The sequence below is a fragment of the Ailuropoda melanoleuca genome, chromosome 14, assembly GCF_002007445.2.
Source record: "Ailuropoda melanoleuca isolate Jingjing chromosome 14, ASM200744v2, whole genome shotgun sequence".
NCBI lineage: Eukaryota > Metazoa > Chordata > Mammalia > Carnivora > Ursidae > Ailuropoda > Ailuropoda melanoleuca.
This window is the reverse complement of record NC_048231.1, coordinates 1,358,515-1,384,865: the sequence shown is the minus strand read 5'-3', so window position 1 is coordinate 1,384,865 and position 26,351 is coordinate 1,358,515. Positions and strand designations below refer to the sequence as shown.

Sequence of the window (26,351 nt, the reverse complement as noted above, 5' to 3'; positions counted from 1 at the left end):
GGGAGCCAGGTGTGGGGCTTGATCCCAGGACCCCAGAATCATGACCTGAGTCAAAGGCAGATGCTTAACCAACTGAGTCACCCAAGCACCCAAAGCTTTGAACTTCTTAAGGGGAGAAGGCCCTGTGAAAACATAAATTTTTGTATTTTATGTGTGCACATCACATGCTCAACACACATAGTTTAATGATCAGACATGAAAGAAGGAAAAAATGATAACTTTTATAAAGCTTTTTATTTTAGAACTTTCATTCCTAGGTTTAACTTTCTAGAACATCTATAGAATCTGAGAAATTTCTGATGATGGGAAAAGAAAGAGCCCAAACAGCAAAGTAGATAAAAAAAAGAACTAAAACTCATAAGTTTTTGGGGAAAATTAGTAGTTTTGATATAGTTTTAGTTTTAATGAGCATGTGAGTAGAAATCTCAATCTTATAATAGTCTGTATTCAGTAAAGATTGCTACTTTAAAATGTGTTTTGGGGGCGCCTGGGTGGCATAGCAGTTAAGCGTCTGCCTTTGGCTCAGGGCATGATTCCGGCATTATGGGATCGAGCCCCACGTCAGGCGCCTCCGCTGTGAGCCTGCTTCTTCCTCTCCCACTCCCCCTGCTTGTGTTCCCTCTCTCGCTGGCTGTCTCTCTCTCTGTCAAATGAATAAATAAAATCTTTAAAAAAAAATAAAATAAAATGTGTTTTGGTTCTCTTAGTTTTTTTTTCCTAAAAACACATTTACTTGCATTAACTCTTTTACCTTTTCTACTCCTTAAATTTTGAAACATCAAAGGGTTGCCTATAATTTTTATAGTTGTTACAGAGAAAAGAAATCATTTAAGTGTTTAAAGAGAAATTAAGAAAAACACTTAATTTTTAAAAAGTAGGCTCCACACCCAAAATCAGGCTCAAACTCATGACACTGAGATCAAGAGTCACACGCTTTACTGACTGAGCCAGCCAGGTACCCCTAAAGATAAATTTTAATTGAAAATCATTTATATACTTAAAAACTGCTTGAATATAACTGGTATTCAGTATTTTATGATGATGTTTAATAAGTTTTAAACCATACTTGAAACTTTCTCTGAATGTAATATAAGTAAATGTGAGATTTACTTTCTATGTCTTGGATATAGACAGCTATTTCTGTAATCATTTGACTTCATGATTAATGGCAGAATTTGGAGAGAATATTGCAAATGTGACTTCAAGGGTAATTTTTTTCAAATAGATATTTAAGAAACAATGAACTTAGTCCTCGAACTATGCGTACCTTTTCTAGAGAGCTTCCAGTTAAATCAGCTGCAAAATTCAGCAGGGAAAAATGAACTGGGTTATCCATGTCTCAAAGGTACCAAAGAAATAGAACAGCCGTCTCTTCCATACCATCTCTGAGCACGAAGTCAAGATTATTTTACTTACGGTTTAAATTAAAGGGGATTATTTACAAAATACGTTTGTGACAGCTTGATCTGCTTTATTTTTCTGCAGGACTCAATTACTAGAATTGTCAACTCTGCTGATTTATGTGCACATTTCTCTTCCACTATGAGCAGACCAATTGTATTGCACATTTGTCTGGCATTCTGTAGCCTTGTACTTCTCAACTTTGCCACACAATGTGTGGCCTTCCCCAAAATGGAAAGGAGGGAGATAGCACACGTTCATGCAGAAATAGGGCAGCCTGAGAGAATGAACACAGATGACCTAGAAAATGACTCTGTGACTCCAAGGTGCACTCCCCAGTTGGTGGTCTCTGAAGATCCAATGATGGTGTTAGCTGGACCATCAGCAACGTCATTAAATAAAGTATTTCCTACTAAAAAAGAAGCCCATCCAGTAGGAGCTGGGCTCATGCAGCCTAACAGCCCTGACATTTACACTGCTACTGAGACAGTGGTCCCTGCCAAGGAGGAAGTGTTTGTTTCCAGCCAGCCAGAGACGGTGTCTCCTGAAAGCCGACTTTCCGACGCTGTGCTAACCAGTCCTATCCCTGCAACTGCTCCTCTGAATATCGACAAGAAGGAGGAACACTTCGGTAGTACCATCATTCAGCCCCTTGTAGAAGGGACCACAGAAGCCACACAGGGTTTTCTGAAGTATGCAGATGATCAATTGTTTGCAAGTGAAAGTCAGGAAAGAGTTAGTCTGGGACATTTACCTTCATCCGATGTGAATACTAAAGAAATGCTAACCGCCAATCCCAGGACTGAGAAATCTGAAGCAGACACAGAACACAGGGCAGCTTTTTTTCCCGGAGCTGAGCCCATAGTGGGCACGGAGCCTGGAAGCCCCATGCCTGAGAGGGAGAAGCCTTCGCAGATGACAGCTGATCATACCCAGGCTACTGCCACCAAGCACCGGCTCACAACCTCTGAGTACACCCTGAGTGTTGAGCCAGAAACTGACAGGCTGCTGGGAGCCCCAGGGTTCCCAGTGAGTGTCAGCGCAGCTGTTCCAGCTGCCTCTGTCTCGAGTGATGCGTGGGATGACATCAAATTAGAGCATCTAAGCCAGATAAAGACCCCAAAGCTTGGAGACGATATAGAGACTCAGGTGGGAACGGAAACATCTCAGATAGCCCAAGAAACCGATAATGACCCTGTGGAAGGTATGGAAGAGGGCAAACCTGTGACCGAGGCTTCAGATATGGCTCTGGGGCTGCTGGAAGGGGAAGCACCCATGGGGACAGCCCTGCTAATGGCACAGGGGGAGGCGCCATCATCTGCCTTCACCGATCAAAGTTCCTTTACTCCCACAAGTCCTGTGGAAGATAGGAAGGTCTCTGTTGTCAGCCTCTTGCAAGATACTGCAGACTTCATGGAGTCTACTAGAGAAAATGATGCAATGGTTTTCTTAGAGACCACTGTTTCCATCTCAGAATATGAAGCTGAGGCACGTCAACCATTAGGAAATCCATTGAAAGGTAAAAGAAAGAAAAACAAGTTTTATTTAATTTGGAATGTTTCAATCTGATTATTTTTTTTTAAATTGAGATGTGATTGACATATAACATTGTATTAGTTTTAGGTCTTGTTTTATGGTTGTTTTTTTTTAAAGATTTTATTTATTTATTCGACAGAGATAGAGACAGCCAGCAAGAGAGGGAACACAAGCAGGGGGAGTGGGAGAGGAAGAAGCAGGCTCATAGCAGAGGAGCCTGATGTGGGGCTCGATCCCATAATGCTGGGATCACGCCCTGAGCCGAAGGCATATGCTTAACTGCTGTGCCACCCAGGCTCCCCTGTTTTATGTTTTTTTTAAAGCGATAATTTAGAAGGAAAGTTATCTAAGTTTTAATGAAAAGCAAAAGTAAACAAATAAAAATGTTTTACATAAAAATTACACCCAAATATAATCCCTGTGTACAGGCCATGGTATTCAGCTGGGAACAGTTTTTTCCCACCCCCATCATTTGGCAATTTTGGAGACATTTTTGGTTGTCATAACAGAGGGGTGCCCCTGGCATCTAGAGGGTAGGGGCCAAAGAGGTTGCTAAACATCCTAAAATCCCCACCCACAAAGATTTTTCTGAGCCAAAATGTCAGCAGTGCTGAGGAACCCTGATATAGACTGATAGTTTTCAAGCATGTTTTTATGAAAATATATAACTACTCAGGAAAATGTTAAAGAATTAGCTATATATTTAAATGGTATAATAGGGGCGCCTGGGTGGCACAGCGGTTAAGCGTCTGCCTTCGGCTCAGAGCGTGATCCCGGCGTTATGGGATCGAGCCCCACATCAGGCTCCTCCGCTGGGAGCCTGCTTCTTCCTCTCCCACTCCCCCTGCTTGTGTTCCCTCTCTCGCTGGCTGTCTCTGTCTCTGTCAAATAAATAAGTAAAATCTTAAAAAAAAATAAATGGTATAATAAACAGTATAGGAGACTTATTTACACAGGATACTTACGGTATAATGAATAATGTAGGATACTTATTTACAGTGTAGTATACTTTGTTTTCCCAAAAAGAAATTCATCTACAAATAAGAAAAAGCCCTAAAACTGATAAATCCTCTCTGCTGGCTTGATTCAGCACTACTTCCTTTCGGCCTTTGTATCTGTGAGTACTATGAGCTGACGAGCCTTACATTTGTTGCTGATGGATAATGCTTTTGGTGTGTGTAGTCGGTCAGATAACAGCATGAGGGAAGGATAGATAGACTCAGTGTAACGTGCATATGCTCACTCCAAATTGTTTTGGAATGCGTACATCTTGTTACTTCAGCTAAGCAGCCTAATTCATGGAAATATCTAATTAGTAATGTGTTTTATAAAGTGTTGAGATTGAATTAAAATGATAAGACTGAATTTTACATGTCCTATTCATTTTTTAAAGACTGAAAGACTTAGTATACTATAAATTTTCATAGATGCTTCGAGAAACTGGGGGTCTCAGTCAATTCAGCGTCTGCCTTCAGCTCGGGTCTGGGATTGAGTCCTGCATCGGGCTCCCTGCTCGGCTGGGAGCCTGCTTCTTCTTCTGCCTGCCACTCCTCCTGCTTGTGCTCTCTCTCTCTCTCTGACAAATAAATAAATAAAATCTTAAAAAAAAAAGAATAAGAAGCTTCAAGAAATTGTTTTGTACATTGGTTTTTTACATTCTATTAGGAGAGTTGGGTCTCCATGACCATGAAATTATTGGATGTGACTGAACAAGAAGTTTACTTTGATTTTCCATAACATTTTAAGATATTCCTGGAGCATTAAGTCATATAGCTCAGATTATTTATCACATACTTGAACCTGTGATTCTTATGTATTAGAATTGCATTAGCTTGTATAATACAGCCTAAAAAGTAAAATGAATTTGGTGATTGTCTGATTATTATTTTGATTATTGAATATACTTCTTACTTATAATTGCCTCACTCAACTATAGTCTATCTTTTTAAGTTTATTTATTTTTTTAAGTAATTTTTACACCCAATGTGGGGCTTGAACTGACGAACCCTAAGATCAAGAGTCACGTGCTCCTCCGACTGAGCCAGCCAGTGCCCTTCAACTGCAGTCTCTTAATAGGCAACTTACTTTTATTCCCAGTACATAGTGCGTATCTGGCACATGATAGGTGCTCCATAAATACCAAATCAGGGGATGAGTAAATGAAGATAGAGAACCATTCAGACTGAAATTATCCAATTTGACTGCCTGCATTGTTCAAATTAATCAAAAAGTTTCTAAATGTTCTTTGTAGAGAGAAACAGTTAAATAATTCCTTTCACTTAAATTTTTTTGCTGCTGCTCAAACCAAAAAGAATGTGAAAAACTGAGATTACTGACAACAGTAGTTAGAGAATAGCCAAAAAGCTTTCTACCTGTTTTCTGGTGATTAAGTGTTTTTCAGAAGTGAACAAGTCAAATGCCAATCATTTAAGGGCCCAGGGACTACTTAGGACGTTTTCTTCTTCAGGATATGCGATGACTTCTTCGTGTTTTTGGTTATCATGAACAGAGGAGTAACCTGAGATGGTCATCGGTTTCCCGATTCATTTTATTCCTCCATGGGTTCGGTTGAAGATCAGGCTTTAAAAGTAATCTAGCACAATTATATTATTATTTTTTTCTCTATAGGAAGTAGGGAGAATGAGAGATGTGCAGAAATTTTGAATGATATTTTCAAAATTTCCATCACTGTTTCTAGTCCTTACTTTTTTTTCTCTGATAGCAGTCACCATTCAAAGTTGGTATTTGTTAAATACTTACATAAGTACTGGGGTATGTGTTAAGTGTTTTACATGCATTATCTATTTTATTTATTTATTTATTTATTTATTTATTTATTTGAGAGCACACTTGAGAGAGAACACATGTGAGAGCTCGAGCTGGGTGGAGGGGCAGAGGGAGAGGAAGAGAATCTCAGGCAGGCTCCTTGTTGATTGCTGATCCCAGAGCCTGGGGAGTGGGGAGCGACTCTATCTCACGACCCTGAGATCATGACGTGAGCTGAAACCAAGGGTCTGATGCTCAACTGACTGAATCACCCAGGTGCCCTTAAAGCCTGCATTCTTGACTGCTATGATAAATGGCTTCCATGGAATGATAATAGTACCTACCTCCCCTTAGTGCACATTGGAAGATAAAACAAGGTAATGCCCACCATATACTTAGCAGTGTGTGTATATAGCATATAATAGAAACCCAGTAAACATTAGTTACTGTAATAATTACTTCTTTATTCAAAATGCTGACTTTCCTTTCCCCTTTAGAAATGCAAATGTGAAAGTTAATCTCTACAAATGCTGAGAATTTTTGAATGTCACTTAAACTGTATAATTTGTTTCTTTTTTTATTTATTTTTATTTTTTTACTTTACCAACAGACCTACAGTTGATAATTTGTTTCTTGACAAACTGGTTATGTTGATATTCATAAAAGGGAGCTCGACTGTTGATCTATTTTGTTTTGGATTTTATGTTTTACATATTAACTTCTTTATCTCGGTCTTAGACTGACTCATCACTCCTGAAAGCAGCAACACTGAAAACATGTATTTGCTGGCATTTTGTGTCTGAGCGATCCGTTTGCCTTCCCATACCCTGAAATAGCTATCTACTTTTTTTCCAATTTATTAATTACAGAGTGACATTTTAAGGTATAGGGAATTTGTCTATTTTAAATTGTTGTATCCCCCCTTTAAGACATCATCACTCAAGAGATGACAACAGCTGTTGAAGAAACAGAAGCCACTTTATCATTGGTGATGCAAGAGCAGGAGGTTTCTACCCTCGAGGTTACTGGAGAAAATGGTAAGACCGAGGAAGGAAGAGGGTCTCTCTCCGCCACATCTGCAGTTCCTGCTGTTACTCAGCTGTCGAGGAGATGGGAGCCCCGGCCCACTATGGTTTCAGCTACAGCCGTGCCTCTGTCTTTCGAAGTTACTTCTGCTCTGGAAGGTTTGTAAGGGGGGGGACTTGGACTCAGAATTTTGGGGGTGTGTCTTTTCTAAGTTATAAGGAATAGAATAAGTGTGGCAACCTGGCTCTGTCCCCAGGGTATACACACACATCTCACCTGGAGAATGTACCGGAAAGGTGGGTGAACTCTGTTGTTTGGAGGGACGTGGCAAAGCCTACCAGGATGAGGGGTTAGTTCCCAAGTAAAATCTGGTGGCTCATCACTGGGGCCCGTGAAGGCCAGGCCTCCTGAGAACTCTTTCCCTGTTTGACAGCTCCGGCTGCTAGGAGCCAGGGGGTGAAGTGAAAACAGTGAGGACCTCGGTTCAAATCCCAGCTTTGGCCCTCACTAGTACTGTGGCCTCAAGCAAGTCTCCTTATGTCTCCAAGTTTGGTTTGTGCATCTCTAAATAATACCTACCTATCTTACAGGTTATTTTAAGGATTTGAAGTAATGGCTACAAAGTGCTTTCTGTATAGGAGGCTGTCAAATGCTCTGATATCTTAAGGACAGCAAAGTTTGTAAATCTTGGTGATATCAGAATCACCTGGAAATTACAAAAATTATTATTATTTAATTATTGTTTTTGGACCTCGTGTCTCTGTCTCATTATTGGTCTAAGTAAAGCCTACTTTTATTTATTAACTGAGTTGTTTTTAACAAAGTAATAAATATCTCCTAATCCTATGCCTCCAAAAAACCTCTAGGCCTGGTTAGTAACCGACATGTAACCCCATCACCCTTTCCATTCCACCCTCTTCCTCCTCTGATGTTAACTGTCATCCTGAATCTTCTGTTCCTCATTTCCTCAGTATCCTTTTATCTTAGTTTTATAGTGTCTGTATTTATGCCTAAAATTATGCATTTAAATATTTTAGTAGTTTTTAACTTTATAGAAACAGTATTGTGCTGCAGATAGCCTTTTTGGGACTTGCTTGTTTTACTTAATAGTCTATGGCTAAGATTTACTAACTGTGAGTTTTTTGTTTTGACTGTTTATAATATTCCACTGTGAAAATAGATCACAGTTTATTCATCTCATCTTCATCCAGTCTCTTCTGGCAATTTGCATTTGGGTCATTTCCAGGTTTGGCTGTTGGGAACATTGCTTACTGCCATGTATACTCTCCTACGTATTCTCCACTGGAGAAGTGCAGGAGTTTCTCTTGGTTATACACCTAGAGCTGGGCTCTAGGTATGAATGTTTGACTATAGGGGGCAATGCCTCACTATTTTCCAGAGTGGTTGCACCAATGTATATTCCTAACATTGATGTATATAAGAGTCTATGCATCCAGATCCTAGGAGTTTTAAAAAGTAGTTTTTCCGGCTTCATCGCAAAGGAGATTCTGATTCAGTAAGTTGGGATATCTGGAAAGCATGGAAATAGACTTCTAAAAAATTACCTTAGAGATTCTGATGATCTACCAGCTGTGCAAAATACTACTAGAGTTTTTTATATTTGGGAAAACCTGGGGCTAAATTTGACTGCGTTGAAATTGAGCATATTCTAGACACAGATACCCTTACCCTTTGACTTGATTTTTAAAAGTAGTCTTTGACATCTGTTTTAATACTTTTTTGTTAAATTTCCTATCTTTGGCAGTAAATCGTATAAAATTGTGCAAAATCCATTAAATTGTCAGTAGAATAAATGGGAAATCAAAATTTTAAAATTAACTTCTGATTTGAGACAATATATTTTCCCAGACGATAAAGTGCCTCGCATAGCTGGATTGATGCACTGTGGGAAGGGGGAGCTGGTCTAAGTGCCAAACTTGCTGCATATAAGATACTGGTTTCATTGATCATTTCTTGCTTAAAAAGCAGAAAGACGTGTATACATTTCCCCTGATGATCATCTTTGGGTCAAGGGCTATCTCTTGTGTTTGACAGACCTAATGGACACTCTCACGCGGCCAAACGAGGAATTGTTCACACCAGTTTGGGGCTCTCCAGTGACTCCCCCTGGAATAATGGAGGAAGCCCCCAGCCTTTTCCCAGTGCTTCCTGATGCTGAGGCCTCCTCGGAGAGAAGAACCGTTGTCCCATCCATTAGCCATGTTAATACGGCTGCCTCATATGGCCTGGACCAACTTGAATCTGAAGGTACCCATGCTTTGAAGGGGATCTTTTCTAGGACTGACTGACGGAGTCACTGAGCAAATATTGTTGCTGTTGGGTTTTTTTTTTAATATTTTATTTACTTGTTTGACAGAGAGAGAGAAAGAGAGAGGGAACACAAGCAGGGTGAGTGGGAGAGGGAGAAGCAGGCTTCCTGCTGAGCAGGGAGCCCAGTGTGGGGCTCCATCCCAGGACCCCGGGATCATGACCTGAGCCAAAGGCAGACGCTTAACCCACTGAGCCACCCAGGCAACCTGCAAATGTTGTTTTTGTGAAAAGATTAAGAGGTATGTATTCCATCTGCAGTGTAGATCAGGGGTCAATAAACTGTGGTCTGGCCAAATCTGGCCTGCCATCTATTTTTGTATGACCTGCAAGTTAAGAATGATCTTTACATTTTCAAATGATTGAAAAAAAATTAGAAGAAGCACACTATTTTGTGACATGTAAAGTTAAATAAAATTCAAATTTCAGTGTTCCTCAGTAAGGCTGGATTGGGACCAGCTGCACTTGCTCATTTACATCTTATCTGTGGCTACTTTAGTGCCAGACGATCAGAGTCGAGTCGTTGTGACAGAGACTGTGCACAAAGCCTCCATTATTTACCGTACGGCCCTTTACTGAAAAACCTTGCTGACCTCTGGTCTAGGTCAGTAGTTCTTAACTCCAGGTGAACATTAGGAACACTTTGTGGCGCTTTAAAAAATCCTACCGCCTGATCCCTCCCAGGGATTCTGATTCAGTTGGTATAGGGTGTGATCTGGTGTCCACATTTTTAAAGAGTGCTTTTGATGATTTAGATCTGCAGGCTTCATTGAGGATGCTGGTTTAAATGGAAAATTCGAGTTTCCCCACCAGATTTTCTTAGGTGGACATTTTATAGTAGATTGTGTTTTCACAGCACTGCTCTCATTGTTAGTGCTGTGGTCTTTCTTTTTTTCTTTTCTTTTCTTTTCTTTTCTTTTCTTTTCTTTTCTTTTCTTTTCTTTTCTTTTCTTTTCTTTTCCTTTCCTTCTTTCTTAACATCTCCGGGTTACGATGTTGTACTGTTTGGCGGGGGGCAGTCTCTTCGCCTGTGAAGACTGAAAAATGCATGCCAAATTATACTTTCCAAGACATTGGTTGTGAGCATGAAAAAGATGCCTGGAGCCCAGCCGCACAACCACAAACAAGAAGACTGGAAATATGATGAAAGGTCATTTAATTCATCAGCATTTTGGCAGGTGAACGGCTTCTGGCCGGAGGTCCAGAGATTTGTAATGCTGAGTTTCTAGAACTAATCTAGGGGACAGGTAAGCTTTGGGGCACTAAATTAGCCATGGGCTTGATGCCGTAAAGACATAGGACGTGCTGTTATGTGATGTTTCATCTCCTGTAGAGCAGGGAGGGTAGTTCAGCCAGGTTTGCTGCAGAGTCTGTCACACTCTCAGGGTAACACTGGCAGTTTTCTGGCAGAGAAACATGACATTTTGGGAGTATTCTGGAGAATCCATAGTAGGATGCTAGTTTAAGAGATGGATCAAAGCAAGCTCTGAGGCTAACAGCTCTTGCATTCCGCATCGAGATAAAAAACGTGTGACTTTGAGATTAATCTCATATTAGCTGTCTGCTCTCTTTGACACCATCTGGAAAAAGCAGGTTCCCCCAAATTAACCTGAGTTAGAGATGACAGCTTTACACGGCAGGGCTCATTAAATCAGAGGAAAAAAAAATATATTTGTGAGTAATCCATACTTGTGAAACTGCAATAATTTTCTAAATTTAGTAGATGATGGCAGTTGCATTGAAATATGTGAGAATTTTCTTGACTTGCCTAAGATGTCCTGGAGTTTTAGTGCTTTTCTTCTACACAGTTCAATTCTGGCTTCTTTTTGAGAATACATTTTGTCAGTTTTTGATCGAAATTTCTATCCTCATCAAGGCTTATGAAAGACGTTTTTGGTTTAAAAATATTCTTTCTGCTACACTGTTGGGCTGAAGATCAGATTTTGAATGAGCACACCTTTTCTCCTAGATCCCGGGAAGTGCCATTTATGTTTAATCAGTGTACATTAATAATGTCACAATTAATTTTATGCTGATGCCTCTACTCCTCTGGGCTACACTTATTTAGACAGATAAGCCTGCTGGACTCCTGAATGTGTTGGGGGCCTCCCCAGTGCGGGTTTCCACCTTGCCCAGGAATGTAAGCATACCTTGAGAGCTTTGGGGGAAGGACTTTAATTTTATTGTAGGATTATATATACCCGGAGGCAGATCATTTATTCTTACCCAGAACAGTAGGTTGTGCTGTGTCAAGTTGCCTACCTTTCAAGTTTTAATCTCTGTGATGAGTTGACAAATGACATACAGTTCTCCAACTTAAGATGTGTGTTTATTTAATATTATTAAACTCCTTAGATGTTATTTTAGTATCTTCTTTCCCACTAGGGGACAAAATGGAATTCCATTCCAGAGAATGGAATATTTTTCTCAATGGTATATGGGCAAGACCTGCCCTTACTAGACAGCGGACAACCCAGGAGCAAGAACCTTTGTAGAAATTTCTGAATGTTTATCCTTTAAGGGATAATTAATGGCTCAAATAAAACTCAAATTTGTATCTAATTGGAACCCTGTGGTCTTTGTCTCCTTCTTTACATCTCTACAACATAAGAGACTGAGTGTCTTAGTTTTCTAAGGCTATTGTAACAAAATACCACAAACTGATGGATTAAAACAACAGAAATTTATTCTCTTGTAGTTTTGGAGCCTGGAAGTCTGAAATCAAGGTGGAGGCAGGGCCATGCTCCTTCCCCTGCCTCGAGAGGGGGGAATCATCCCTTGTTTCTTCCAGCTTCCGGTGGCCTCATGAGTTTCTTCGTTTGTGGCAACTTAATTGCAACCCCTGCCTCCATGTTCACATGGCTGTGGTCCCTCAGTATGTCTCTCTGCCCAGATTTCCCTGGTCTTACAAGAACACCAGCCATTGGATTAGGACTCACCCCAGTAAGTTCATCATCACTTGATTATATCTGCCAATACCCTATTTTCGAAGAAGGTCACATTCACAAGTGCGGCAGGTTATATATATTTTTTGTGGGGATGCAATTCAGCGCTTAACAAGGGTCTGCTTCTGAGAAGTTTGTCAGTGGTCTCTGAAGGCAGACGAGCTCTGGTTCTGCAACACCCACTTGAGAGATGTGCGTTGGTAGAGCAGGAGAAATTTCAGTGTGCTTTACATTTTTCCACTACTGAAGAAAGCCTGCCCTGATAAGTGAGTAGTGCCTTGTACCTATTTCAGTAGGACTTTTACCTTGTCAGCAAAAATACGGTGTGATTTTTGAAGGGATAACAGTTTCTCTGTCACCTTGCCTGATACACTTTACTTCTCTCTCCTTTTTTTTTTTTTTTTTTTTGGAAAAAAANAGGAAATAAATATTTTCAGGGTGATAAAAAATACATTATACTTATCTCAGGCATAACTCCACTAGGTCTGCATTCATCATCTTTGAAATATAAACATGACAAAAGTGGTCTACTTTTTATTCAAAATAGGAGAATGGCAAGTTAGTTGCATGTATATAACTTTATAAATGAATTTTTGAACATGATCTCCACGGGTTGATATCCTTTTTTTGGTGAATATTAATGTCTTTCTCTGTTCCGTAATGGGAACTTAACAATTTCTTTTTTTTTTTTTTAAAGATTTTATTTATTTATTCAACAGAGATAGACAGCCAGTGAGAGAGGGAACACAAGCAGGGGGAGTGGGAGAGGAAGAAGCAGGCTCCCAGCGGAGGAGCCTGACGTGGGGCTCGATCCCAGAATGCCGGGATCACGCCCTGAGCCGAAGGCAGACGCTTAACACCTGCACCACCCAGGCGCCCCTGACTGATCCCATTTAATGTCTTTCTGTAGGCATAATAGGCTGAGTGTTGGGACTCTCTAATCCAGTGACATTATTCCAGACAGTTCCCATTTCCTCGTGTTTCCAAAGGCCCATTTATTATGGGCTTTATTGAACAAACTCACACTAATTGACTTGCTGGAGAATTACCTTTTTTTTTTTTTTAACTTATGATGTACATTATATGTAGACATATAGCAGATTACCTTTTTTAACACATAAAGAGATTTTTTAATTCTTAGTATCCAACAGGAAAGTCATGTTTAACCTTTCTTTAACATCCTGGTTTTTAAAAAATAAGACCAAATATATCATCTAACTATAGTTTTTTCTTTCCCGATGGTTTTTTTCCCCTTGTTTTTTGAAGACCATTTTGGTTGTCCTTAATATTTAGGTTTTCAAAAATTGCATTCTTGACATCTTTTCCCAGCCAGGCAGAACACATGGGGCAGAAAGCTGTCATTGTTGTGTTATCTGTTGTTTTATCTTTTCTGGTGACATCCATTTTCCTGCCTTTGTGAGTGTGTGTGTGTGTGTGTGTGTGTGTGTGTGTGTCTTTAATTTCATGGATGTTTTCTATTGTCCTCTGAGAGCATTTCCATGATGTATTCACAGCACCTTTTCCTTTCTTCTGCTGAAGCAATAGTGTTCTCTCTCCTTTCTTATTTGGAATTCTCAGTTCTATCTGTCCTAGTTCTCTCTTCTGATAACAGAAGAAGGCCATGTTGGAAAAGTGTGCCTTCATTCGGATGACTGAGTGAGACTTCCATCAGTGTGGCGGCCTCATCGTTGCTACTGAAGTCAAGATTTTGACTTCATTTTTATTCGGTTCATTTTTTTATTGGTCAATCCGAAATGGATTGGGAAATGCATTCTCTAAGTGGCGTCGTGGAAAAGTGTCAGAGATGGTTTTCTTTAATAGCTCCACTGAGGATACTTAAAAATATGTGTAGCGTCTATAAGAGAAATGTTCGCTCTTTACTTGCACTTTATTCACAAAATGGATGTCTTTGGTCTTCCCAGGTTGCACTCCTTTTCAGAGAGTATTTTCTTATTATTTTCTCAATTCTCATGTAACTTTTCAACTCAGAAGGCAGCTAGGATGGATGAATGAGACAGAGTATTCAAAATCTCATCTTGAGGCCCTATTTGTGAACCCGTTTATGTGACTTACCTTTGGGTCCTGCTCAGTGGAATATAATAGGAAAGATCAAGTAAGGAGTAAATTTGAACTGTCGCCCACTGTTACTTTTAATACTGCAGTATGAGGTTGAGGATGTTCACTCTGTGTTAAGAAGGGGTACAAGTTTTGGCCTTAGTTCTTGGAAATGCTTCAGATTTCATTTTGCCTCAGTACCAGAACCACTTAACTAATATACAAATGGGGAAGATAAGGGAAAGAGTATTTGATGGAATATGCCCTTTGTTTGACTTTTATTTATTTATTTATTTTTTTAAGATTTTATTTATTTATTCGACAGAGATAGAGACAGCCAGCGAGAGAGGGAACACACGCAGAGGGAGAGGAAGAAGCAGGCTCCCAGCAGAGGAGCCTGACGTGGGGCTCGATCCCATAACGCTGGGATCACGCCCTGAGCCGAAGGCAGACGCTTAACTGCTGTGCCACCCAGGCGCCCCGTTTGACTTTTAGAGATGAATTGATTTCCTGAATTAAATGCTGAATTCTCCCCTCCATGCTTGTTCTGGCAAAAGCAATGGGAATTTAATAAAAATTAATAATTTTATAACTATTAACATGAACACAGGAAACATCTAATACCATTGCCAAGTACATTAGGGAAGGATTTTTTTGTTTTGTTTTGTTTTACTTGTTCTATCTTTGCATCATCTTCACGTATATTACATGACACAGAATTGCTGGTGATTTCAGTTATCGATTGCCTCTTATAGTAAGTCATTTTGTTGTCTTGTCCTGAAATCATCATACTTCCTCTGGCATTTATGATAGATCTCTGTTCTTAAGTACCAGCATGTTAGTACAGTAAATTACTTAGCACTCAGAATGGTCATCCCATGTTTGCTACTAATGCTCACATTGCCAGTCGTATTTCAGAAATATTTAAAATCAATATTATGATGTATTATCCTAAAGCTTTGCTTACAAATTCTGCTGTTGAAGAAAGAACTGATACTCACTCTTAAGTTTTCTAGTATGCTTTCTTATCATAAGGTTCATCTATTGGTATAATCACAACTAAGCAAAAATTATTCTAGAGCTGACTTTTTCCTTTTTTTTTTTTTTTGAGTGTTTGTTGCCCAGCACTAGGAAGTAGAAATTTAGTACTGCTTAGTAAAGCTCACCCTTAGACACACATGAAATTTTACATAATGGCTCAGGATGATAAAAGGATTTAGGCTTCTGTATATTCAGAGGTTTTGTTCATTCATTTATGTGCACATTTAGCAAGTATTTGTTTGGTGATTCAGATAATAAAAAAGAATAAATGGGAGTGGATCTTGCATAAATGTTAGTAGAATAGTTAAGATAGATACATAAATAACAGAAATGCAAGGGTAGAAGGTGGGAAAGTATCACACAACTAATTATAGAAAAAAAGGACTCTGAGAATTAGGAATGAGAGCTTAGCCCCAGTTTATAGAAATAAGGAAATGATATTTATGCTTGTGAGTTTCTTGGGGGGTGGTGTGTGCGTGCAGGTGTATAGATTTGTGTACATATATTTACTCATTGTTCTATTGATATTTATTTAAAAAAAATAAGTGATGACAAATCCAAAAATGTGGAAAACATTCTAAAGGATGGTGAATAGATACCACCATGCACCACATTAGCAATCAGCTTACACACATGTAATCAAGTATATTTTTCTAATTTAGCTTTTTGGTTAGATGAATTATTTATTTTTTTAAAGATTTTTTAATTTATTTATGTGACAGACAGCCAGCGAGAGAGGGAACACAGCAGGGGAGTGAGAGAGGAAGAAGCAGGCTCCCAGCGGAGGAGTCCGATGTGGGACTCGATCCCGCAACGCCGGGATCACGCCCTGAGCCGAAGGCAGACACCCAACGACTGCGCCACCCAGGCACCCCTAGATGAATTATTTCTTAAGAATAGGGTTTTTTATAATTTTTAAAAAATATTTATTTATTTATTTATTTTAGAGAGAGAGAGCACACAAGCAGGGGGAGGGGCAGCTGGAGAGGGAGAGAAGCAGAGTCCCCGCTGAGCCCGACAACCGTGAGATGATGCCGAGTCAAAATCAAGAGTCCAATGCTTAACCGACTGAGCCACTCAGGCGCCCCAAGAATAGTTTTTCATAAACAGAAGCAACTGCCTTTCAATGTAGAGGAGGCAGCCAGGGGCTCAGTCTCAGGCTACCAAATACTTGATTTATAGGGAACTGCAGCATGTCTCTCTCGCGAGGATGTTCAGAACCCAGGCAAAAGGCTTGGTTCCGAGTGATTCATCTGGGCGCGTGCTCCAGTGTTGAGAATCCTTGTGAGGACTGGTCCACATGGGGCTTTCCGTGTGTGGTGGTTTTGTGCAGTTGTGGAAGCAAACACGTAGCTTATAACCACATAATAGGCTGTGGAGATTTCAAGGGTGTTTTAGATATTTGCAGAAAATGAAGGCATTTTAAAAAGGCATGCTTTTTCAGTGTGAAGCTAGACGTAACTATCCTTTAGTGGTATAAACATGATAATTTTATTGCATTGGAATACAGACAATCACAAACCTTAACAATGTATAAAATAACATAAGGATATTATCAATCGCAATTTTTCCGGCTGTATTCATAACCATGAAGTTGTTTTGGCATCAGACTACCTCTTACCACTTAAATGCATACATAACCCCAAAGGTAAAGACTAGAATGAAAACGTAATGCATCAACTTGAATGGCCTTACAAGATGTTTGTTTTTTGTTTTTTTTTTAAAGATTTTATTTATTTATTTGACAGAGAGACAGCCAGCGAGAGAGGGAACATAGGCAGGGGGAGTGGGAGAGGAAGAAGCAGGCTCCCAGTGGAGGAGCCTGATGTGGGGCTCAATCCCAGGACTCCGGGATCACACCCTGAGCTGAAGGCAGAGGCTTAACGACTGAGCCACACAGGCGCCCCAGCCTTACAAGATTTTAAGAATGTTCACACTTGGAAACATCGCATTTGTCGGGAAAGCTTTGCATTGAATCTGTCTAAATTTATCGGTGCCTTTTCTTCTTCAGCCATTCTGCCTCCTTCTGCACTGTTCTCCAAACTTCTGTGGAAATTTTTTCTATTAAAAACATGTAAAGAATCTCCAGTGTTTTATTATGGGAAAGAAATTCTGCAGGTGGGCAGAGGGCCCGACACTGCTCCCTCAATTTTCTCAGGGTATCTGCTTCATGTGGATATAGCGTCTTATATCCTATTAAAACTCTAGCTCGAGCATAAGCAAAAACCCTCTCTCTTGTTCCAGTTGAAATTAGTAGAAATTCAAAAACGTACTTGACTCAGACCTAAGGGAACACCCAGCAAATAAACCAAGAAAATAAAAGAAACACAAAGTGAATTAGGCTCACAACATACAGGTTTCTCTGATCTTACCTTAGCTAATAAGCTCTCAGGGCTTCCAGAGCCTGGCCCCTTCCAATCTCTGAGAAGATTTTTTATATTCTATACCCAAAGCATTAGAACAGTTTTCAAGCACCTTGCTAGGTTTTCTCACTGCTCAGCTCTTGCCTTGTTTCCTATACATTATGTAACTTCTTTTTTTGTCTTCCTCATCCCTGCCCCCACACGGAAGGGCCAAGACCAAGACAAATTTACTCTAGGGCCCACCATCAAGCAGGGAATCCCCAATCCCACATACATATTATTGGCCCTGCTTTGCACGTTCAAGGACACTCCTTTAATCCCTAGGCAGCTGAGAGCCAGTCAAACATCGTGAGTGACACTATCCCACCCTTAAGAGAAAATCCCATCTCGGTTAAAAGCACAGCATGACTCACGGCTAGGCAGTGTAACACTTCTCACTACCCAAGAAATGTACGTGTATCCTAACAGGCTCACTATCGCATTTTGTAATAAATAATAATTAGTGCGGTGCTACTCTGTAAACAGAAGGCTATGAAGTTGAAAGAGGACAGGAAGGGGACATAGAAACAGTTCAACTCAGACTCATCCTCCTTTATGAAGCCTCTCAGACCACCCAGCCCACACTGAGGAGCTGTATAGACTCGGGGAAAATAGCTCTGGTTCTGGGCTTACATGGACATATCTCTGTTTAAGTCTTAGCCCCGTCATGAACCAGCACTGTGATCTTGACTAAATTGTTTAATTTCTTTAGACTTCAGTTTTTTTCTCTGTGTCAACAGGGCCATGGATGTTCCTATCTCTTCTTGTACGAATAAAATGAGATCTTTCATGTAGTGAATGCTTGCCTGGCCTGGAGTAAATGCAAAATAAATATGAATATTTTACATCATTTGTCAATTAAAATTAGGACTCATTTATCATTTACTACTGTGTATGAATTGTTATAATGAAATAGTCACATCTTCTCCATGCAACCATGGGTCAGGGGCCAGGTGGACAATGTAAGTGAGCAAAGAGGAAGGTGCCTAAGACGGTAGGGAGTGGTGAGTGTGATGCAGGAGGGAGCACATACCCCCTCTGATCCAGACAGATCTCGTTCATATTCCTGTGGGGCAGGGATGAGGAAGACAAAAAAAGAAGTTACACTGTGTATAGGAAACAAGGCAAGAGCTGAGCATCCAGAAACACCTCGTTGCCAGGAGGAGTATGTGAGCTCAGTGATGCCAGATCTTGGAATTGTTTCAGGATAAGCTGAAAATTTTGATTTTTATGTGGAACACTCGGATGTTTTAAGTGTTGGCACTCAATCCACAAGTTTACCTATCCCATTTCATTTTTATTAGTATGTACTCCCAAAAAGAGTTTATCTTCCCAGCAATAGATCATCAGTTTGTGCTCTTAAATGAGTTCTCCAGACCTCCTGAAGGGCAGGTGGGCAGAGTCAGATCTTTCTGTCTCGTATCCACACTGGCCTGTGGTTACCAAGCATTGGAGTGTATGGTTTTAGGACCATTATCTTGTTTAATTGATGTGCTTCCTGCTTGACTTGTCCTGCTTGTTGTTGTTATCACTTGAAATCCAGTGTTTATGTTGGACCTGAAGTTGAACACTTTTTATGTGAATGAAGAAGTGGTTGCAATTCTGCTAGCAATTCAGTGGGAGTTTGCCTAGATTTCTTGCATCCCATTGTGGGGTTGAACATTATTTCATTCCTTTCATTGGAACGCATACCAACATCTGCAGGTAACAGGGAGCTCAATAAACTTAAGTGATTCTTTACATCCATTTTGGGAAGCCAGAGCTGGAATATTCCAGTTTTTAAATTCTCTGGAATTCAGTTCATTACATATATATTCTATTGTATATATCCAGTATTACATGATAAAATGTGAAAGCGTTTGGTTGGCAGGAAGAGTTAAGATTTTAGAAATGTAAGAGAATTCTATAAATTTTGAGTCAGCTTAACATTGTGAGCTGCTGAATTTGGTGGACATTATTTCAGAAGCTTCTGGGGGTTCCTCAACCCCTTATGATACCAGAGAGCCATCTGCTGGAGAATTGTTTCATATCCTCAAAACATGTTTAAATATTTTTCTTTTCTGGCTTTCCAGTTTTGTACCCCATCGGATGCCCAAGTTAAAAAAAAGTCTGGAAAATAAAAGCTGTGCCATCCCCAGTGCTTCAGTCCCTCTTTAAGTGTGGAAATCATTTGCCTACCTGGCTTTTGTTTATATTTGTATAGAGAGTGGCAGGAAAACACTTGCCAATGAATGTTTCCTCTTGATTTTATTTATTTTTTATCTTTTTAAAGATTTTATTTATTTATTTATTTGAGAGAGTGCCAGTGGTGGGGGGAGGGTGAGGGGCAGAGGGAGGAGGAAAGAGAATCTGAAACAGACTCCCCACTGAGCACAGAGCCCATTGTGGGGCTCCATTCCACAACTGGGAGATCACCACCTGAGTCGGAATCAGGAGTCTGACACCCCACTGACTGAGCCATCCAGTCGCCCCGAAATGTTTCTTCTTTTAGAAATCTGCCACTGGGATGTGTCCGAGCTACTCCATTTAAGGGGGAAGTGGGAGAAAGACTAATACGTACTCAGCATCTGCCCAGGCAAGCCACCCTGTTTTTTTCTTTATGGTATTCTTTCTCTTTTTCATGTGCCCTAATTTGTTCACCTTAGATTTAATTTTAAACTTCATAAAGGAAAGAAAAAGGCCACTAAAAAGAGAAGTTTGACACTTAAAAGATGATGATTCAGATTGATGATTGCTATTCCAAAGAGACAGAACGTGCAGGTGAGATCTTCTTCTTCCTGTAAATCAAAGAGAGACAGGTTGCTGGGGCGCTTGGGTGGCTCAGTTGGTGAAGCGTCTGCCTTTGGCTCAGGTCATGGTCCCGGGGTCCTGGGATCGAGCCCCGCATCGGGCTCCCTGCTCAGCGGGGAGTCTGCTTCTCCCTTTCCCTCTGCTGTTCTCTCTCTCTGTCAGATAAAGAAGATCTTAAAAAACAAAGAGAGACAGGTTATGTTGGGTATGAGTATTACTATTGGAATTCTTCCTACCTCCACTTTTGGGACAATGTATTCTCAACCAAGCTTCCCCTCATTAGTAATACTCTGGGAGTGCTGGCTACATCTCTGGCTTCTGGAAATCTAAAAATGTCTAAACTGTGATAAAAATGGAATGAGAGAAACTGAGGACCTTGGGTGGGAGCTGCTTATTAAATCGATGGCAATTGGACTTTATAGCAGAGTCAGGTGACTCAGGCCACGACCATGGTAAATTTTCTCCCGTCCGTCCTATTTTGATTTTGTTGGGAGTTAACCCATGGTCTGATCCTGAACAAAATTCAAACTCTTGGTTTTGGTAACCTTAGGCAGAAATGTTTGCAACAAATAAAACAGGCCTGGTCTAGAGAGCTGAAGATTCTGGGTTTAATAAACCTGTTTGAGGCTTTGCTATGATGTTCAAGTCCTCAAGGCAGTTCTGTCACTAGCTATGTAGGCTGTAGGCAAAACAAAGTTTATCAGACTTGCTTTCTGTTTCGCCGACCATGTAAGCTTGGAGGATAATGCCTGCAAAGCATTTTGAGTTCCTCAGAAGAAAAGCCCCATGTAAGTTCCAAGTATTGTTATGGGTTATAAAACGGCTGTTGAGGGAATCTGTGAGAAAGCGGCCAGACAGGTGAAACTGGCTTAGAGAGGTTACTGTCCAGACAGATCTTTTTTCCTCCCTGCCACCTGCAACAGGACATTTCTCCGTGGAAGCTGTGGACACACTGCTTGATATCACCAAGCATGTCTTTACCATGTGGCACTTGCCTGACATATCTGTTTAATGTTTTACAGTTTTCATGGTACAGTTTCAGTGCCCCTCAAGCCCAGCAATGAGACATTGAACCCGTCCGCATCCCCATTGCCTGCTGAGCCATTGACTCTCCAAACACCTGTGGTTGGTTTTTTGGCTGACACCTGTCAGGTTTTCACTGTTGTTAGGTGTCAGAATTCTTGACATTGGACATGCCAGCAAGTGACTTGATCTTAGTAAGAATACCATGAAAAAATCTGTTAGGTCCATGGCAAGGAACCTCAGTCAGTGCCGGACCGTGCATCCTGAATTCCGTGGGACACCCTGAGCAGATGCTGGTTCAGCAAGAGCGACAGGGAGTTTATGTAATGTGTGCCACGTTCTCGGGTGTGGGAACAGTGTGAGATGGTGGGAAGATTTTGTCTGTCGCTAGAGGTGGTAACTCAGAAGCCGTCATGACTGGCCCCTTGATTGCTGTTAGCGTCACTGTGATTGCTTGGTATCATGAGGTAATCAGTGTCAGATCATCCTGGGAATAAGGAAGCGTCAGTTGCGAGAGTGCTCTTTCCATTTCACAACCAGAACAGATTTTCAGGCTCGACTCTATGAACCTTCCTTACCTGGACTGTAGTGTTTTTTTTTCAGGGATTCTCAGGACAAATAGAACTTTAAGTCTTTGACCACTATTACTTGGTATCTGTTATATCCGATAAACCAAGAAGCAATTGCTACTTTGTAGAGGTTCATTTTTTATTCTTTTTCTGTGTTATTTTAATATGGCACAATTGTGTGGGTGTATGTGTGTTTTACATTGAGCTAATTTAGGATTCAAATAAATGAAAATAAAATTTGGGTTTTAACAGAGTCACCAAATTCAGAAAGCATTGCCCTATAACCTTTAAATACAACCTGATAGTGTTATAGAGCGAGTTCTTCCTTTTTAGTTCTTTGGATCAGGGATCCTGTTACTGTTTGGGGCACAGTTTTATTTGTTGAACGTTCATTTCATGTCATTACCCTTTGTGTTCAGAGCTGTTCATGACATCATTGTTGCTCTTGGGTGTGACTGGTTGAAAGACTTGTTGAAATAGAGGTGACTTTCTCTTTAGTTTTTATAAGTGGAAAATCTATGCATACATCTCTGGTTTGTTTTGCAACTATTCCTTTTTTAAAAAAATTTTTATTTGATTTCAATTTAGTTAACATCTAATGTATTATTAGTTTCAGGGCTAGAGTTTAGTGATTCGTTGGTTGGATGTAACACCCAGTGCTCATTCCATCAAGTGCCTTCCGCACCTGTTGTTCTTGTATGCTGCATTTGCGCTGGCTGTAAGATTATTTAGAGGAAGTGTTTACTAATTGTTACTCTGTTTCTTTAGGTCTAGGCATATGTTAAAAACCTGGATCTTGCTCATTGTTTATGCATTCATTCATCTGTCCATCCATTCAACAAATACTTGTCGAGCACTGTTGATGGCCAACCACTGCGCTCGTCACTGGTGATACAACAGAGAAGAGCATCCTTCCTTTATCCAGTAGTTTTCCACCTTTTTGGGTAAAACTGCAATCAAATACATTATTTTGGTAATATTTGGAAGGGTGATCATACCTTTTTTAGTTACTGTTCTGTAAGAGCAGTCAGTATTCCACAGAAAATTGCAGCAGGGTACCTGTGACATTCTACTAAAGATGTTTAACAGCTACAGAATGATGGTAGGCTCTTACAAAATAAGAAAATTTGCTGGTTGACAAAGATAATGAGGAAATAAGGCTATAAAGGGAAATCTCACTCCAGTAAGGCTTGTTTTCTTCCTGTCTTCTCTGCAAGGTTCCTGAAACTTCCGTTTTCTAGAGCTATCTCCTCGGGCTTGCAGTATAATTCCTCAAGTACTAAAAGTGACAAAAGAGACACAACTTTTAAGTTCCTTTGTGCTGCAGGGAGGGGTTGGTGGTAGCAGGGGAAGGCTTTCCTCTCTTATTCCCCAAGGCAATCAGGGCCCTTCTTTCCTTTCCAGTATAAATCGTATACTCTGGAGAGAGTATTCTTCCAAGAGAATGCTCTGACATGGAGTAAACATCTGATGTTGGGCATTTCAGGACAGGGAGGAGGAGAAAGAAGGCTCTATCAGGACCAGTGGGCATAGGAGAGATTAAGAGACATGTTGACCTAAGCAGTGTCATTAGAATCACATCATGAAGGTAGTGACTCTTTTGTTGACCCAGGCTTGCTTACATGCGGCCTGACTTTTTGAGGTCCTTTTCATTATTTTTGTAGCTCTATGCCTTATTTTTTCTGACTTTATTGAGGTATAATTGACAAATAAAATTATAAGAGTGTACATTATGGTGATTTGATAATATATGCATAACATTGTAAAAGGATTCCCACCATTGGATTAATTAACACAGCTATCACCTCACAAAATTACTTTTTTTTGTGTGAGGACATTTGCGTTTTCTCTCTTAGCAAATTTCAGTGATACAATACAGTGTTATCAACTATAGTCACCATTTTCTATGTTAGACCTTTAGACCTTATTCATCTTAGAGCTGACAGTTTGTACCCTTTTACCAATCTTTCCCTGTTTTCCCCACCCTCTAGCCCCTGGCAAGACTTTTCTACTTTCTGTTTTTATGAGTTAGACTTAAAAACATTTTTTTAAGATCCCACCTATAAGTCATATACCGTGTAGTATTTGTCTCTAACTTCTTTCACTCAGCATAATGTCCTTTGGTTTCATCCGTGTGGCAAATGGTAGGATTTCCTTCTTTTTAGAGGTTGAATAATATTTTATTATACATATGTCGCATCTTCTTTATCCATTCATCTGTCAATGGACATGTAGGTTGTTTCCATACCTTACATATTGTGAATTATGTGCCTATGAACACTGGAGTACAGATACCTCTTTGGGATAATGATATTGTTTCCTTTAGATATATACCCAGAAGTGGGACTGCGGGGTCATATAGCTCAATACTCTAGGGAGGAGGAATTCACTGAGCTTGTTGAGGGTCAAGAAGAAGTTGTCCTTGGTGTCCTTGGTAGTGGTCAGTGGTTAACAGTTCAGTGATGAGAGCTGGAAACTCAGGGCTTTGCCTTCGTGTTCCTAGGGGATCAGTATCATATTGTCACAATTATTCCATCAAGTGCAACCCTTGTTAGTCTGTGGAAAGAAAAGGCAGCTAAAAGTGATTTTATAATACTTTAAAAATAAAGAAATGTCCTTTTAGCCTATGGCCAATTCCTGTCTAGAGGGGGAAGGTCAGCAAAGCCATCAAATAGTTGTGATGATCCCTGACAGTTTTCTCCAAATTCCAATGACCCCATACTTTTTCTTTGTTCAACTTCTTCCTCAGCTTCTCTTTAATTAGAGTCCCTGGTCAATCTTTATTTCCCCTCCAACTTTACTGAGATATTGTTGACATATAACATATGTAAGTTGAAGGTGCACAATGTAACGATTGATACACTTACGTATTGCAAAAGGGTTACCCCGATAAGGTTAGTTAATATTTCTATCCCTGCACATATTTTTTTTGTCTGTTGGTAATATTTAAGATCTACTCTCATAATAACTTTCAAGTATACAATATAGTGTTGTTAACCATACTGTACATTAGATCCCCAGGACTTATTTATGTTACTGTTGGGAGTTTGTATGCTTTGCCTGGCCCATCTTTAATCACTTCCTTCACACACAGTCAACCACCTCCCTTCCCCACCCCTCCACCACTGAGCTCTTCTAGCAAAATTTGCTGCTGGTCCTATCTCTCTACCTACTCCACCCTTCCTCCCATGCCTGCACCCAAGCAGCTGAATGTGGCTGGAGAAAAACACAACCCCCTTAACATGTCTCACTTTAAATTTATGATGTCATATCTCAAGTGGGCCCATGGGGCTGCCTGCCAGTCCTCCCACATTTTCCTGGGGAATTCACTTGCGCATTCTCCAAGATGACTATTTCACACTTTCTCCTCTCGCCTCAAACCACCAGCATTTCTTTTTTCCTTCTTAGTGTCTTATTTGACTGAGAAAATAAAAGAAACATATTCCCACCACCGAATCTATCCTCGTGCCTGCATCTGTGCCCACTGCAGTGGAGGCTGGCTCTGAGGCAGCCTGTGGCCTGGGTGCTAGCCCTTCTCAGTAATCGCAAAGAAACCAACCTCATAGAGTGGCCGCTATGGGCCAGGCTTAGTCCTAAGTACCTTATATACTCACTAATGTAATCCTACAGCAGCCCTGTGAGGTAGGAATCACCCCAGGTTTACAGATGAGGAAGCTGAGGCACCGTAACTTGTCCGCAGTCACACAGTCTCAGTACGGTTGTGTGGCTCGAGTCCACGTGGGCCACCACTCTGCCAAACCTAATCTCCAAATATTCCTCCGGCAGCCTTCTCCCCTCTCTCCTGAGTCATCAGTTTCTCCCTCTCTACCAGATCTTACCCATCAACTTCCAAGCAAATTCTAGTATTCTAGTATTTCCTTCCAGCTACCCTCTTCTGTTTTTTTTTTTTTTACATTTTTTAAAATTTTAATTCAATTAACATTTAATGTATTATTGGTTTCAGAGGTAGAGTTCAGTGATTCATCAGTCTTATATAATACCCAGCGCTCATTAGCCCTCCTTAATGTCCATCACCCAGTTATCCCACCCCCTGACCCCCTGCCCTCCAGCAACCTTCAGTTTGTTTCTGATGATTAAGAGTCTCCTAAGGTTTGTCTCCCTCCCTGATTTCGTCTTGTTTTATTTTTCCCTCCCTTCCCCTATGATCCTCTGGTTTGTTTCTTAAATTCTACATGAGTGAACTTTCATATGATAATTGTCTTTCTCTGATTGACTTTCTCTTAGCATAACACCCTCTAGTTCCATCCATATCATTGCAAATGGCAAGATTTCAATTTTTTGATGGCTGCATAATTTTCCATCGTGTATATATATATATATATATATATACCACATCTTTATCCATTCATCTGTTGATGGACATCTGGGCTCTTGTCATAGTTTGGCTATTGTTGTCCTGTTCTTCTTTCCAAAAAGTTTTGTAAGGTTTTTTTTTTTTCCCTTCAATA

The 26,351-nt window shown here is 40.3% G+C and overlaps 1 protein-coding gene across 6 annotated transcripts in view; it reads left to right on the top strand.

Annotated features, from left to right (window-relative positions):
- Positions 1 to 26,351, top strand: part of ARMH4 (armadillo like helical domain containing 4) — a 150,496-nt gene that overhangs the window by 43,363 nt on the left and 80,782 nt on the right. For 5 of the 6 annotated variants that reach the window (XM_002913011.4, XM_034642039.1, XM_034642036.1 and 2 more), the window contains 3 exons: positions 1,486 to 2,920; positions 6,633 to 6,887; positions 8,785 to 8,997. In XM_002913011.4, the coding sequence (XP_002913057.2) occupies positions 1,543 to 2,920; positions 6,633 to 6,887; positions 8,785 to 8,997 (1,846 nt within the window). In that variant the 5' untranslated portion in view covers positions 1,486 to 1,542. Of the gene's footprint in view, positions 1 to 1,485; positions 2,921 to 6,632; positions 6,888 to 8,784; positions 8,998 to 9,149; positions 11,582 to 26,351 lie in introns of those variants that run through there. The other variant, XM_034642040.1, reaches the window with a different exon arrangement.